Source organism: Dasypus novemcinctus, chromosome 5 (assembly GCF_030445035.2).
Source record: "Dasypus novemcinctus isolate mDasNov1 chromosome 5, mDasNov1.1.hap2, whole genome shotgun sequence".
NCBI classification, from domain to species: domain Eukaryota; kingdom Metazoa; phylum Chordata; class Mammalia; order Cingulata; family Dasypodidae; genus Dasypus; species Dasypus novemcinctus.
The window spans coordinates 106,223,115-106,238,551 of record NC_080677.1 but is presented as its reverse complement, the minus strand read 5'-3'; the positions used below and the strand labels follow the sequence as shown (position 1 = coordinate 106,238,551).

At 50.0% G+C, this 15,437-nt stretch overlaps 1 protein-coding gene, 1 long non-coding RNA gene and 1 pseudogene across 2 annotated transcripts in view; all 3 read left to right on the top strand.

Annotated features, from left to right (window-relative positions):
* The window catches only part of LOC105747411 (uncharacterized), a 62,169-nt gene extending 53,108 nt beyond the window's left edge, over positions 1–9,061 (top strand). Inside the window, exon 4 of the long non-coding RNA XR_011648859.1 lies at positions 8,974–9,061. This is a non-coding gene — a long non-coding RNA (uncharacterized lncRNA). The remainder of the gene's footprint in view (positions 1–8,973) is intronic.
* On the top strand, positions 400–5,224 carry LOC101425316 (adenosylhomocysteinase pseudogene; annotated as a pseudogene).
* Positions 9,062–9,071: 10 nt separating the features above from the next.
* On the top strand, positions 9,072–14,313 carry PAX4 (paired box 4). The gene is made up of 10 exons (XM_058296549.1): positions 9,072–9,084; positions 9,472–9,602; positions 10,388–10,603; positions 11,443–11,518; positions 12,066–12,188; positions 12,415–12,497; positions 12,870–12,939; positions 13,206–13,261; positions 13,525–13,666; positions 13,983–14,313. The coding sequence occupies exons 1-10, from the start codon at positions 9,072–9,074 to the stop codon at positions 14,162–14,164; spliced, it is 1,092 nt and encodes a 363-aa protein (XP_058152532.1). The 3' UTR covers positions 14,165–14,313.
* Positions 14,314–15,437: the final 1,124 nt, after the last annotated feature.

Sequence of the window (15,437 nt, the reverse complement as noted above, 5' to 3'; positions counted from 1 at the left end):
GGGATTTCTTAGAGCAGTGAAATTATTCCGTTTGATATTATAATTGTGGATACAAGACACTATGCATTTTAGTCAAGACTTACAGAACTTTACAGCACAAAGAGTAAATCTTAATGTATGCAAATTTTTAAAAAATGTCCCAACCAGGGAGATTCCAAAAAGGAATGCAGAATGAGACAAAACAGCCTAACTGCATTATAAATTTATGAAACAACCTCACTGAGGAGTTGGGGGGAATGCTAATTTAAGTAAATTTGGAAATAGGTGGAGCTGTGAGGCTAAAGATAAAAGAAATTGTATACCCCTGCCCAGCACCACCTGCTCTGTTCCTGTTCCCAGTCCAAGGCTTGGCGGCCCCCTATGTCCATACCCATCACTCCGTGTGGAAGCCCCACCAGCATGTCGGACAAACTACCCTACAAAGTCACTGACGTCAGCCTGGCCTCATAAAGACCCAAGGCCTTGAACATTGCAGAGAAAGAGATGCCAGGCTTGGTGCACATGCAGGAGATGTAGTCAGCCTCCAAGCCACTGAAGGGCGCCCACATGGCTGGCTGCCTGCACATGACCGCGGAGACAGTCATGCTCATTGAGAGCCTTGTCACCCTGGGTGCTGAGGTAGAGTAGTCGAGCTGTAACATCTTCTCTACCCAAGACCATGCTGCAGTGGCCATCACCAAGACTGGCATTCTAGCATAGGAACTAAAGGGTAAAAGAGATGAGAAGTACTGGTGGTGCATCAAGCAGACCCTGTACTTCAAGGACAGGACCCTCAACATAATTCTGGATGATGGTGGTGACCTCACTAATCTCGTCCACGCCAAGTACCCACAGCTCCTGTCAAGCATCCAAGGCATCTCTGAGGAGACCACAACTGGGGTCCACAACCTCTATGACAGACACCAGGATCCTTAAGGTGCCTGCCATCAATGTCAGTGGCTCTGTCACCAAGAGAAAGTTTGACAACCTCTATGGCTGCCAAGGAGTCTCTCATAGATAACATCAAGCAGGCCACAGATGTGATGATTGAGGCAAAATGGCTTGGTGGTGGGCTATGGCGACACGGGCAAGGGCTGTGCCCAGGCCCTCAGGGTTTTGGTGCCCATGTCATCATCATCACTACTGAGAGCCTGGCCTGCCCTTTGTCTTCCATCTGGTGTTACTGTCCAGGCCCCACCTCTCCATCCAAGAACAAATGGAACCAACTTTGAACGTGGTTGGTCATTGTCCATCCTATCCTCCCCCTTTCCCCCCACCATTGACTCCCCAGGGCTGGTAACTCAGTCTTTGGTCTCTACTGCATCCCTCATGTGTGGCATTAGGCCTCAAGTGTGGCAAGGGTATTGAGAAATTCTCAAGTTCTGGTCACAACAGAGGTATAAGGGAGAAACTACAGGAAACCATGAGCTCAGGAGTCTCGGAACTGCTCATTTAGTCAGTCCTTCGGTTGGAAGTCAGCAGCAGATGGTCACTTTACCATCTAAGTCTTTACCGGGCCTTATGGACTTTATACGCATGTGCTTAGTTTATAGGTTCACTGGTTTGTCAGCCCATGACAGATGAGTAAAAGCAGTCTTAAAGGGCAGATAGGAACTGTTGGAATTTGAATGCTTCTAAGGACCTACTTTAGTGCTGGGCATTCTCTTACACCTCAGAACAATGAAGTTGGTATTGAGTCTCCATTTTACAGTGGTTAGAATGAACTGTTAAGGAGAAAAGAGAACCAACAGCCAGAGGTTGACAAGAGCCAGAAAAATGTAAAAAACACGCATAGGATTGCCACCACTTTGTAACATGATGGTTCCTATCACAATGTTGAGTCAAAAAGAGAATAATTTGGTTTATAATGTGCTAAAAGAGAGCAGGAAGGTGGATAATTAAAAATTTTGGTGCCTAAAAAAATAAAATAAATTATATATAAACATTGCATTTTAATTGATAAGGTTGTCCCATGGGGGAACAGGCTAACAATTCTGATACTGCTATACATGTATACTGAAATTGAACCATTAAGTAAATGGATGATGGATGATAGGAATTAAGTTGTTCACTGTTGGAGTGTGGGGAGCCACCCGCTGTGAAATCTATTTACAGCCTCCAACAACATGGGCGGATTTCACAACTACCTCAGCCCTGCCCCTCCATTTCCTTCTTCTTCTTCCTCCTTGTTTCTTTGTTCTCTCCTTCCCGCCACAACTCTGGTAACCACAGCAGCACGCATGTACAAGGCGCGAAACTCTGCAGACTCGGCACGAACTTTCAGCCAATCCCCTCCTTGGACGTCTGCCACCCGTGAGACCAGCCTGCCACCTGTGGTCACGTTCCCTCCCCTCAGTATAAATCCCCTTGTTCTACCCCCAATAAACGAGGCTTGATCAGAACCCTGTCTTGCCTCCATTCTTCTCTCGACTCCTGCCCCTACCCCTGCTTCTTCCCACAGGCCCCTGGACTCGCCCCCGCCGGCTTCGGGCTTTGGAGTGGGAGTTTACAGATAAGAGGCTAAAAGATCCATGTAATAATGGATTAGTGTTGGCGACATCAGTATGAACTCATGTTTAGCTGAATACAGACAAAGATGGTTTCATATAGATAGGTATATATACAGTGGTCAGTCTACAGACATATAATTCCTTGCATTGTCAACTGAAAGGACCTAGAAGCAACAACACCCTAGCAGCAGCAAGCACACCTAGTGCCCAGATCTTTGTTTCTAATACCATTATCCAATAAGAGGAACCAGGAGTCTTTGGAGAAATGGCTGATTTTAGGATTATACAAAGATGTGCCTGGTGTGCTAGAAAGTAAGGAGGTAGTCAAACAACAACAAAACTACCCACAGTGTGGGTTTAAGCCAAGAGATATAGGAATTGACTGAAAGACCTCCTAATGGCCAAAGCTGGAACAATTCAAGCAAAAAGATAAAATGGGGTTATAACCCAAAGCATAAAAGAAATGTTCAGAAGTCTTTAGTGATATAAATAAAGGGTTGAATAAGTAAATGAGGGAAAAAGACAAATATCTCATGCAGAAGAATTCCAAATAATTTACATTGATAGCCCACTCTCAAGTAGATGGAGCATCACACCCCACTCCTTAAGGGTGGGTTGTTCACAATGACTTTTCTCAGAAGAACATGTTATGGAAAGGGGAAAAAAAGAGTGGCTTTATAGTGGAGAACCTGACAAACACTGTCTCAGCCAGGTGATGGAGGTCAACATCAGCAGTGATAAGTCATGTTGGTCATGTTTAGCCTGTACCCTTGACATGATGTGATGAAAATGGCAGTTTACCTCTGCGGTCTTTCTCCCCAAAACCCATAATCCCAGTCTAGTAGTGATAAAAACATCAGACAAATTCTAACTGAGGAACATTCTGTAAAGTTCCTGACCAGTATTCCTCAAAGCCTTCAAGGTCATCAAGACCAAGAAAAGTGAGAAGCTGTCAGAACCAAGAGGAGCCCAAGGAGGCTGGACTAAATGTCGAGTGATATCCTGGATGGGAACCTGGAACAGAAAAAGGACATTAAGGGAAAACTGAGGGACTCTGAATAAACCACTGACTTTAATTATAATATGTCAATATTGGTTGATTATTGTAACAAATATACCATACTAATGTAAGATGACAATAATAGGGTAAACTGGGTATAGGGTATATAGGAACTCTGTATTATCTTTGTAATTTCTCTATAAATCTAGAACTGCTCTAAATTTTTTTCTTAAAGAAAACTTATCTGCCTCCCCAAATCCCCCACTCCATGCGAAGTGTAGAGGGGAAGCTATAAGGAAAGCAGAGCTGGCAGTTCCCAGTCAACAGACTGAATTTCAGGTTTTCTGTTACCATCGTGGATATTGGGAAACCCAGCCAGGAGGGAGCACTTTCCCCACACTGGGAAGATTGGTGCGCTCACGGACAGACCGGGAGGCACTCTCCACAGCAGCTTATAGAGTATCATGTGACCACCCTGCCCTGGGGCTTTCCCCTCCTGGCTTCCTTAGGCCTTTGGGTCCAGCTGCCTTGCCTCCCCGTGACTGCTGGGAGTTGTCTAGGGCAGTGCAGACTCAACAACAGACCCACGCTAATCCTGAGAGAAGAGCTCAGAGGTTGGGGGCTCATGGTGAAAAAGAGGAAAAAAAGATTTTTTTCCTCCACCTCAGTTCATAGCCGTGGTTGGGAGGATGTGGTCTTTGCACTCTCCATGCTGTGTTCAGAGGGAGGGAACTGGGTGACCAGCCTTCTAAGAAGCGGAGCCAAAAACCGCAGGGATTTGCAGGTAGAGAGAGTTTTGATGTTAGAGCAGGTCTGGGCTGGGCGTGTGAAGTGACTGCGTACAGGTGGGGAGTGCTGGCACTTTAGGGTGGGAATCCCGAGCTCAGGATTACCCAGGGAACTTGAAGAATCGCCCTGCTTTCGGAGGAAGGGAACCGCGATGACTTTAAACGGGCAGGCGCACGGGGTTGGAGAGCGGTTTTGGAGAGATGGTGCGAAGGTGCGCATTGGAAAGCTGCAGGTCGGCAGGAGATGGGGCTCTGAAGAGAGGGAAGATGAGGATCAGAACCCCACAGACCACTAAAAGGAGGCTTAGGGAGGGATTGAAAGAGTTTGGAACTGGTGTCACCTCCCCCAACAGGTGCCCAGAGCCAGAGGCGGCAGCCTAAAACCAGCAGGATCTCCGCGCTGGCCGCGCCCTGCCCTCTCCAGCTTTACGCACAGGCTTGGATTGCCTTCTGCCACGGAGAGGAGAGCAGGGGAACTCCCGACGCCTCTCCTGAAGACAGACCTTTTTCTACAGCTAGGAGGCTTTGTACCAAAGGCTCCCAAGAGCAGAAGAAACCAGCGACCAGAGTTCTACCTCAGGGCGAAGGACAGGATGGAATGGCAATGGGCAACCCCAGAGAGGGGCGCACAGCCAGGCTGGCGGGTGGCAAGACCTCTGAGTTAATGTATAATTGTGAGCAGATGGCGGGGGCTGGCGACAACCTGGGGCCTGGTCCCAGTTAATGAGGGACAATTAGTCCCGAACTCGGTGGGGGCGGTTGAGAGAATCAGACAGTGAAGGCAGATATTTGCTCCTCAAACAGTCTGGCGCGCTGGGCAGAGGGCTGAGTGGCTGAGCCTTTGGGATCACTAGGCCCCCCTGCCAGGGCCCTTTCCCCCTTTTCCCTCCCCTGATCACCTCTAGGTCGAAAGCCTCTGTTTGTTCAGACCCGAGAGCCCGTTGTAAAGGTGGGGGGAGGGGGTGGTTTATGGGGGAAATCGCTGCCATCACCATCTGCCAGGGCTTGCACCTTCTCCCCTGACACCCCTATCCCCACCCTCATGCAGCTGGCTATGGGAACAACGGGTCCGGGCATGGAGCCTTGTGGCCCCATATCCAGGGACGGACCCAGGGGAAGGGATGCAGCTGGAAAGGGAGACTAAGAACAAGGCTCCCAGTGTACCACAAGCCTTCCTCAGGACCTCCTCTCATCAGCAAGGCTGAGCAGAGTGACCAGAAGTGCCCAGCAGCCCTGGGCTTGAATTGTCTGCACTGAAGCATGAGCTATCCTGCCCATGGTGCTGAAACCAGCTGCTGCAACCTCCCCTGGGCCACCGGGCCCTGAACCAGCCTGAGGATGCTGGCGGAGGAGGGAAGTACATGTGGGGGCAAAGTAGAAAATCCACTTCTTGATATATTTGGCCTTTCTTTGAGAACAAGAGACCCCAACCCTAGGACTGAGCTGAAGGCAACCCCCCACACTGAAAGCCAAAGCATGACATCCATTCTTTCCCCTCTTATTGCCCCACATCCTGCTTACATTCAGCCTGAGGGTCCCACAGAATCCTAGATATGGAATGAACGCAGACGATTTTCCATATCTGCTCCTTTACACCTGCAAGGAATCTGCCCAAGATGGTAGTGGTCACAAAGCTGCCACATGCTGGGGCTGTGTTCAACTTCCAGCCTCATACCCTGTAGGAGCCACCTACCCGGCTCCCCATCCCATCCCACCAATGACCAGATAACCTGTGGTGTCCTCTGTGGGAACAGGAGTGCCATTGATGACAGAGCCTGGTGATAGCTATCAAGAGAGGGTGAGGGATTTTTGTCAAATACCTTCTTTGTATCAATTGAGATGATCATGTAGTTTTTTCCCCCCTTCGTTCTATTAAAGTGGTATACTACATTAATTGATGTCTGATGACATCTAGAGATGGGAGAAGAAAAAACACAGCTCTTCATAAACACCCCACATGCATCTCCAAAGTACCCCCAAAGGCTCATTCCCACCCCTGCCAACCTTGCCAGTGCTACAAAGTCCAGGATCCCCCTTTTACCAGGAGCCAGTTGGAGAACTGGTGAATACACTCTCTGGGGAAAACTGGTGCTATGTAACACATACTCTTACACATGTTCCCTCATTCTTTCTGAGTTTTAGGAGCTGAGATGGTCAGTGTTTAGGTGTCTATTTATCTTTTATAGTCATTCATTCATGACCCAGGAGTTGACTGAAAAGTCATATGTTCTGGCTAGGAATTTGTGTCTGTGGTTCTTTGTGCTTTTTGTGCATTCACAGCTTTGGAGACACGTTCTGACGTACCCCGTCTTCCATGCTTCCCATTCCTTTCAGGGGTACTGGCATGTAAGTGGGTGAACTCTAGGTCCTGGGAACCTGCCTGAGACTGGGCTCTGTATCTGAGAGGGTGGTAGGTGGGCACCGGGTTAGCTCTGAGGACTCCCCATGGAAGGACACAGTGGGTCATTGGCTGTGGTTTGCCCTGCCTCAGGGCCAGTGTCAGTCAGCCCCATACACACGTCCCTCCTCCTCTCTCCTGCTCATGGCCTGTGACATCACTGGCTGTTCCCAGAAGGCTGCCCTCTGTTCCTGAGCACAGGCTCTTTGTAGCTCTGACCCCCTTCAGTCTGGCAGGACTGAAGCAGGATCAGAGTGGAGGCTGTTCCCAGGACTAGACCGCTGCCCCTGGAGCCCACAGGAGGGCATCAGGGACGGAATCCTTCCACCGAAGCTCCCAGCTCATTGCCTCCACACAGGTAGCTCTCCCCACAGGCTCATTGTCTGCTCTGCCTCTCATGCCATATCCATGTCTTTGTGTGGCCAAGCCCAACTTCTCCCCTCTATCCTTGCAGCTACCCAGCCTTCCACCCCTTCCACCCCTATCCTTCTTTTCCTTAACCAGACAAATTAATATGTATGTTAGGAGTGTGCATGAGGCTATTGAGAATGGGGTTTCTGTTTGTGAGTTAGGACATGGAGTTGATTTGGGCTTACATATTGAACCTGAGTCTCCTCTGAGCTCTGGTCACGTAGGGGGGCTGAGTCCTATTGAGAACTCAGGGTTTGGCTGATATTTGGCTGTTCTCTTCCCCCTGTGCTGGCATTGCTCTTCTTAGCCCCAGTTTGACTCTCTTCTCTCCATTGCTTTGGTGGCAATTACACAAACATGAAAAGAAAGAGAGTCCCAGAAACAGGAGCCAGAGATTTTATCTTCTGGTGAAGAACTAACTTCTCAGTCACCCCGAGTTTTACTCTCTTGGTGGTCTCTGACTAGTGAGACCAATTTGTCCACCAGTTTTCTTATTCGAAAGGTCCTTTGCCTCCCTTCTCAACTTTCTGGAAAGATGAGAGCTTGAAGGGGAACGTGTCTGTACTTGCTTGAGAAGAGTGAGTAAAAGCCAATTTAGCAACTGAATTTAAGATCTAGGCTCTGGATTCCACAGTCTTTGGGAGTTCATGATTTTTTCACCTGTGCTAGTCTTCTCTCCCAGTTGCACTGTAATCTCATAGAGAGCAAAAACCCTGTCTCTTTTTCTTTTACTCCCATCATCCCATACAACCAGCAGTGTGCTTGTGATTGATACTTTTTCAGTAAATAATTGCAAGGTGGCATGGTTATTATAGGAATGTTCTAGACCTAAGCGGCTCCCTGGGGTGACCTCCAGCCCGGCCAGGGTTTCAGGTATGAAAGCAGGCACTTTTAATTTAAGGACTACTACTAATTGCTGATGAAAGCAAGAAAGACATGGTGGCCATGATCTGTGTCCCTTGCTTCTCAGAAACTCTTGTGTGCATGATGGTTTCTAAGCCAGTCAGCAAACAGCTTTCTCCTGCTTCTCATTCCCTCCCTTCAATATGCCTTCCCTAAGTGTTTGTTGAGTGAATGAGTGATCCCAGAGAGTAGGTCTCTGAGAATGGAGTCTCATGGTGAAATTTGGAACTCTTCAGAGTTAACAGGAACCAAAACCCCAGCAGGTTATAGGTCAGGAGATGTGTCTTCCAGGATAGGACAGGACTGACTCCACTTTGTTCATCTCTACTTTCAGTATGCCTAGGAGAGAGCTGAGCCCCGTATTTCCCCGGACCTTCCTGGGGAGTATGAAAAACAGGAGCAAAACTTTCCCCTGTGGTGCTCAGAATGAAGCATTCTGGCTGGTGGTTTGGAGAACATAACCTTAAGAACTGCCTGATGGTGAAGGCAGGCTCTGAACTTGGAGACCTCAGGGTCTCCAGTCTTGGACCAAACAACTTGATCTTTGGTCACTGGTGGCCTTCCCTGGCTGGGAAGAACATCTTAAGTTTTGGTTTTGTCCCTATGAGTCTGAGCCCAGAAGGCAAAAACCCTGGCCCAAGGGTGCCAGTCAGAGACATCAGTTGTTCATTTGGAAAAGGGAAAGCCTGGGCACTGGAAAGCATCATTCCCTTCCCACCTCCCTGACCTCTGGTAATGGATGTGTGGGAACTAAGAACTCTGTAGCCTCCCACTCCCTTATCCAGGACATCCAGGGAGATCCAGTCCTTGGGGGGCTCCCTGTGATTTTTACATTCATCAAACAGAGGTTTAAGTAAAGAGAATTCTAATTTTTTATTTATTTTTATTCTAATCTACTGGCAAATTTTAGAAACCTGTCCCTCTATCACAAAACACTACATCCTAAGCAGTAGACTTCACCCAAATAACCCCCTATTGTTGCAGGCCCAGTACCAAGGCTGGAAAAGGAGCTCCTCAAAGGAACCCCATTCCCGATCCTCCCACTTAGTTTCCTGTCCTTCTGAGACGGGCCAGCCTGGAGCATGCAGCAGGACGGTAAGAAGCCTAGGAGAAGTGGGAAGAACAGAGAGGAGGGCAGGAGGAGGGGAGCACACCGGGCTTTGCCTCCATCAACATGGCTTCCTTGCCTTTGGCCAATGAGCTGGGGGACGTGCTCCCCTAGTTACTCCTCCCTGCTCCATCCTGCTTCATGCTCTGGATCAGAAGAGTCAGCACATATAGCCAAGGAGCAAAGATACACTCTTAAGCCAGCCCCCAAGGAAAATGGCATGTTTTGAGGACCCTGAGAGCAGAAGGGGAGCAGGATCCTGGGGAGGCCAGGCCGGAGGGGCCTGAGGAACCTCTCAGGAGTGGCTCTCCCTGCCACACATGGGCAAGGAAGGAGGGAAAGGTGGTGTGCGGATGCCTCCTTTTCGTGCCCAGGGATCAGCAGTGTGAACCAGCTGGGGGGCCTCTTTGTGAATGGCCGGCCCCTGCCCCAGGACCTCCGGCAGCAGATCGTGCGGCTCGCGGTCAGTGGGATGCGGCCCTGCGACATCTCACGGAGCCTTAAGGTAGGGTGCCAGTGATGGGGACAAGCAGCAGGAAGGAGGGACCCCCGTTACAAGCAGGAGTTGGACTGTTCCAGACTCAGGGCCTTTGGGTCCTGAGCTCTCCTAAAAGACCCTCTTGACGGTGGGGAAGGGGTGCTACAGGCACCCGAAGGTGAAGCTGGACTCTCAGCTTTGTGGCCTGGTCCTGCAGAAAGTCACGCTTTGTCTCCTTCTGCCCCAGGAACGCTCACCCTCTGTCCATCATGCCTTAGCTGCCTCTGCTTTTTTTTTTTTTTTTAATGTTAAAATGAAGTTACCTAATGTATTATTTGAATTTGAGGGAAAATTCAACAAGTTTCAGGCAATAAATACATTTTTTTAACAAAAGCATTATAAAGCATCTTTCAATTGGCTGTATGTCCCTGTCACTGTGTTGAAAAGTATTACAGCTAGTCTCGTCTGGTGGACACTGGTTGTTTTTAGCTACCCAGCACCCAGGAGGCGTTCATCCTATTTTTTTTGGTATGCAAGTATGTATTTATTTATTTTCATTCTTTTAAAAAATTTTTTATTTTTTGTCTTTTTTTAAGAAGATATGTAGATTACATAAAATGTTACATTAAAAAATATAAGAAGTTCCCATATACCCCACCCCAATAACACCCATTAGCCATGTGGGATCTAAGCCCCCTCTCGATTTAGAGGTGGAGTGGACATCACCATCCCAGAGTCCACAGGATGGAGGAATAAAATATGGATGAGAGTGGACTTACTGGTATTCTACCTCTGTTTTTCACCTGACCCAGGTATCTAATGGCTGTGTGAGCAAGATCCTAGGGCGTTACCACCGTACGGGCGTCTTGGAGCCCAAAGGTATTGGGGGAAGTAAGCCACGTCTGGCCACACCGCCTGTGGTAGCTCGAATCGCCCAGCTGAAGGGGGAGTGCCCTGCTCTCTTTGCCTGGGAGATCCAACGCCAGCTTTGCGCTGAAGGGCTTTGCACCCAGGACAAGACTCCCAGTGTAAGTGTCCTCCTCTACCCCTACCAGGGCTGGCAGACAGGCTGTCTGGGCAGAAGAAGATTCCTTCTTGCTTGGTAATGTGGGCAACCCAGTCTGGGTATCAAGGCTCTTGGCCAATATTTTTTAATTTTTAAAATTTATTTTCTTTATTAGAGAAGTTGTGGGTTTACAGAACAATCATGCATAAAATACAGGATTCTGGTATCTCTTTTGTCCCAGAAATTTCCCTTCTGAAAAGCAGTGGTAAAGGAGGTGAGTAGATGGTATTCTACTATAGAACTGGTGTGAGTCTAGCAATGGAAGGAATTGTATCATTGGCATGGAGACAGGGGCCCCAGGAGTTGCTGAGAGCAGGGACAGGGAGGAAGAGTTGTGATATAGGGCATTTTCGGGACTTGGAGTAGTCCTGAATGGTATTGCAGGGACAGATGCAGGACATTGTTTACCCTGCCATAACCCACTGGACGGACTGGGGGAGAGTGTGAACTACAATGTAAAGTACGGTCCATGCCGTGTGGCAGGGCTCCAGGGTGTATTGCAATGAATGTGCCTCACTGATGAAAGGGGATGTTGATGTGCGAGGAGCGGGGGTGGGATGGGGAGTGGCTTATATGGGAATCTCTTATGTTTTTTAATGTAACGTTTTGTGTGGTCTATCTTTTAAAAAAACAATTAAAAAAAGAAATTTAACATTGAAAAAAAAAAGGAAGTGAGAAGAGAGCATGGGAAAAGAGAGGAGGGAATGATGTGCGGGTGGGGACAGAAGAGGACAAAGGCTATGGGGGAAATCACCCTGCGCAGGGGCACCGCCTCCCCACTCAACACCCTGACACACCCAGGTCTCCTCCATCAACCGAGTCCTGCGGGCCCTACAGGAGGACCAGAGACTGCCCTGGGCACAGCTCAGGCCACCAGGTGGGTCTTGGAGCTGCCCCCTGGGATAATCTGAGCTAAATTCTCAGAGACCTCTTGTCTTTGAGACAAAGACTCTTGTCTTTGAGACAAAGATCTCTTGGATCACCCACAGCCACCCAGTAAGGAGGGCATGGTGGGGACTCATTCTTTCCTTGCAGAAGACAGAAATGAAGTGACTTACTCTAGGTCCCCAGGTAGTTGATAGCAGGACAGAATCCAGGTCCCAAACTCCCAGCATGTTTACAGGACCTGCTGAGGATGGCCCGCTTCCCCCACTCTGCCTCGCGCACAGCCTGAGTGTCCTTCAGGTTCTGTGGAATCACCCAAATCTGGGCCAACCTTGCTACTGTTTCCCTGAAAACACTAAGCATTCACCCCATCACGGCATCGAGCCCCTGCAGCCACCACCAAGTTACTGGATGCCCCATCCGATGACTCTGCTTCTATCCCATGCTGTCCTGGTCCCTGGTTGCAGGGATGCAGGGACCCCAATGTGCCTAAAGGAATGATCTTCACAAACCATTACAACCCCTGTCCTCCTTTGCAGCTGCTTTGGCTCCAATTCCTACTCCCCATAGTGGCTCTGCAACGCCCCGGGGTCCCCACCCAGGGACCGGCCACCGGAATCGGACTATCTTCTCCTCCAGCCAGGCCCAGGCACTGGAGAAAGGTGCTGGGGCTGGGGCACTGGGTCCTGGTCGCGGGTGTGATGGAAAGAGGCAGTGGCCCTGAGGCCTGGGGCATGTGGGTGGAGGCTGAGAGGTGAGGCTTGGGGTGGCCCTGCCTTGGGGAGGAGGGTAGTTTGGGGTTGTAGCAGGGGGTAGGGGAGCTGAGATGGAGCCCGATGCCTTGCCTCTCTCTCCCTGCCCTCACCGTGTGAGCCCTGGTCCCTACAGAGTTCCAGCGTGGTCAGTACCCTGATTCGGTGGCCCGTGGAAAGCTGGCTGCTGCCACCTCTCTGTCCGAGGACACAGTGAGGGTGAGTGACCTCCATGGCATGGTGCGTGCAAACCACAGGGAGCAGGCCACGAGCCCTGCAGAAAGAGTGGGAACTTGGCCGGGCTTTGGCTTCTGGTGAGGGGGACGGGAGACAAGAAGGAGGGCACAAATTTGTTTGGGGCAAAAATCAGAGAACAGGGCCTGGCCCCCTCCTGCTCATGGCTCCCCTCTCTTCTGCATTCCCAGCTTTGAGCTGGGGAAGGGGATAGAGCAAAGGCCAGAGCAGGGAGGGGGATGTCGGTTCAGGTTGGAGGAAAGGTCTGCGCTCTGAGCCGGGGCCAGGGTCATGTGAAAAGAGCAACAGGTAGCCACGCCTCAGAGAGCACAGCCGGCTCTGGGGCCCCTCCCTCAGGTCTGGTTTTCCAACCGAAGAGCCAAATGGCGTCGGCAAGAGAAGCTCAAGTGGGAAACGCAGCTGCCAGGTGATTTCTCTCATCCATCCATCCACCTAACATTTCCTTGGCACCTCCCACATGCCTGGTAATGAATGCACTCAGCTTCTGTCCTTAAGGGCTGCAGTGTCCCCGTTCCCATCCCTGGGATTTTATCCTTCTTCCATTCCTGGAGGTTTCTTATGCATCTACTCCCGTCTTGGCCAGAAGTTGCTGCTTTTCCTAGAAACTCCCTGCATCTAACCTCCCTTTTCTCTCCCTCGCCCTGCCTGAGGGGGTCCACTCTCACCCTGTAGGTGCTTCCCAGAGTCTGACTGGGCCGAGTGTTTCCGCAGGGATCGGCTCTGCACAGGTACCCAAGAGGGGAGGGAGCTGGGAAGGCTGAAAGACTCACCACCTCCCTCTCCCATTCCTGGTGAAGGCCTGAGCCCATTCCCCCCTCCCCAGGAACCCCGAAGTGCACGCTTCCAGAGGGCAGCATGCGCCAGGGTCTGCTCTCTGAACGGCAGCTCTGGCAGCTGTGCAGGATACAGACTGGGTGGCAGCAGCCCCGGGCCCCAGTCCTTCTACCCAGGAGGCCGCACTGGCAGCTGAGTCTCCTCTTGCTTTTCCTAGCAGCCCCCTGGCAGTGTGCCCTCAGCAGCCCTGCCTGCCCCGAAACCTCTGGGTCCTTCCTGCTACCACCTGTACTGGGGCACAGCACCAGACAGCTGTCTGAATGCCACGCCGCCCCAAGCCTGGCTCAAGTCCTGCTGGGGTAAGACTCTGGGCCAGGCCTCCGTCCCGCAGGGCGAGGGGAGGGCTGGCTGACACTGGGACCTGCAGGAGGGCATGGATAGAGCCCTCCTCACTCCTTCATGGCCCACAAAGTTGTGGGGGCTCTACCCCTGAGCCTGAGGTCCCACTGCTGTAGCTGCAGAAGAGGGTGGGTTGGGATTCGAGTGTGTGTACTGTATATCCGGGTATCCTGGGTAAGGATCTGATGTCTCGCCCCTCACTCCTCCCATGACTTTGAGGGTTAAGGAGTCGGGGTGGGAGCAACAAGGCCAAGCTCACCCTCTCTGTCTCTGCAGGCTACCTGTTCCCCAGAGCCGAGTTTCCTGGATTCAGTACTGCTTTGCCATCCTTGCCCCTCCTTCACTGCCCCTGTCACCAGTCTTGGTGCCCATCAGACCCTGCTGTGGCCTGGCTGTCCACTGCTGTAATGCCCGGAGTGAGGGAAGAGGGCCAGAGAGGCGAGGAGATGGGTAGTTAGGCTCTCATACCGCCCTGCCCTTGTCCTCCCCATATCACCACTCCTGCCTCCTGCCTGCCGTGCTCCCTCATTTATGGGCCTTGCTGCCCCTTCTATGCGTCGCCTGCCCGGAGGGATGGATACGTGACGCCCACCTACTTTCATGTAAGAGGACCTCAGCAGGAATAAAACATTTTTTATTGGTAGTAGTTTCTGTTGTCCATTATGTTTTTCCTATGAACACCATGCAGCCACCTTGATATTTAACAATTATGAGCAGTTTTCCATATCACTTGCTCTGTCATCTATGTATATATGCATGCATGCATGTATGTATGTATCTATCTATCTATCATCTAGCTACCTAGCTATCTAATCTCTCATCTACCTGTGTTGGTATTTGGATATTCATATGCCCACACATATGTACACACACACGTTGTTGCTATGTCATGGTATCTCACCCTTAAGTCCTTCAGCATGCATCTCCAGAAAATAAAGACCTCTCTCACACAATCACGTTACCGTTATCATATCTAAGAAAATTTGTAACAATTCCATTATTGCATAGGTATTTTTTTTGACATAGCAGCAAACAGAATGGAAAAGCCACTTTTCATATTCTGCTTTTTCATTTAAGGGCATGTCTGCTTGGTTCTTCTTGACAATAAATTCCAAATCTTCTCAACTTTGTCCCCCAGCAGAGAAAACCCTAGGCTCCTCCTGGGAAATCTCGGGATGTGGGAAAAGGGAGAAATGTTAGGAAAAGGGGGTGAAGAAGAAGATATCCTGAATGGGGAAGGAATCATCCTTCCAAATTCATTCCATCTTTTAAAGGTCAGGGGAAGGAATGATGATGGTACAAAACAGAGCAGAGGGTGGGGAGGATGGCACAAGTTTGTTTATCTCATCTGGGAGAGGTACTGATCCAGAAGGTGTCCTTTAATGGGTCTTTTTATCATCAAATACTCTGGAGCTGTGCTATTTGCTACAATAGCCACCAACCACACTGGCTATTAGAATGTAATTACAATAAATGAAACGAACAGTTCATTTCCTCAGCTGCACTAGCCACACTTCAAATGCCCAATAGTCACATGTGGTTCGTGGCTACTTTATTGGACATTAAAGATTATAGAACATTTCTATCATTGCAGAAAGCTCTATGGGCAGTGCAGCTCTAGAGTGAAACTTCAAGGACAAATAGAGCATGCATTGTCCCTGCCCTGCCTTCCCTAACCCGCAGCTGGAGTCTCTCATGGACAGAACTGCCCAGGAAAATGGGTGATGTTTT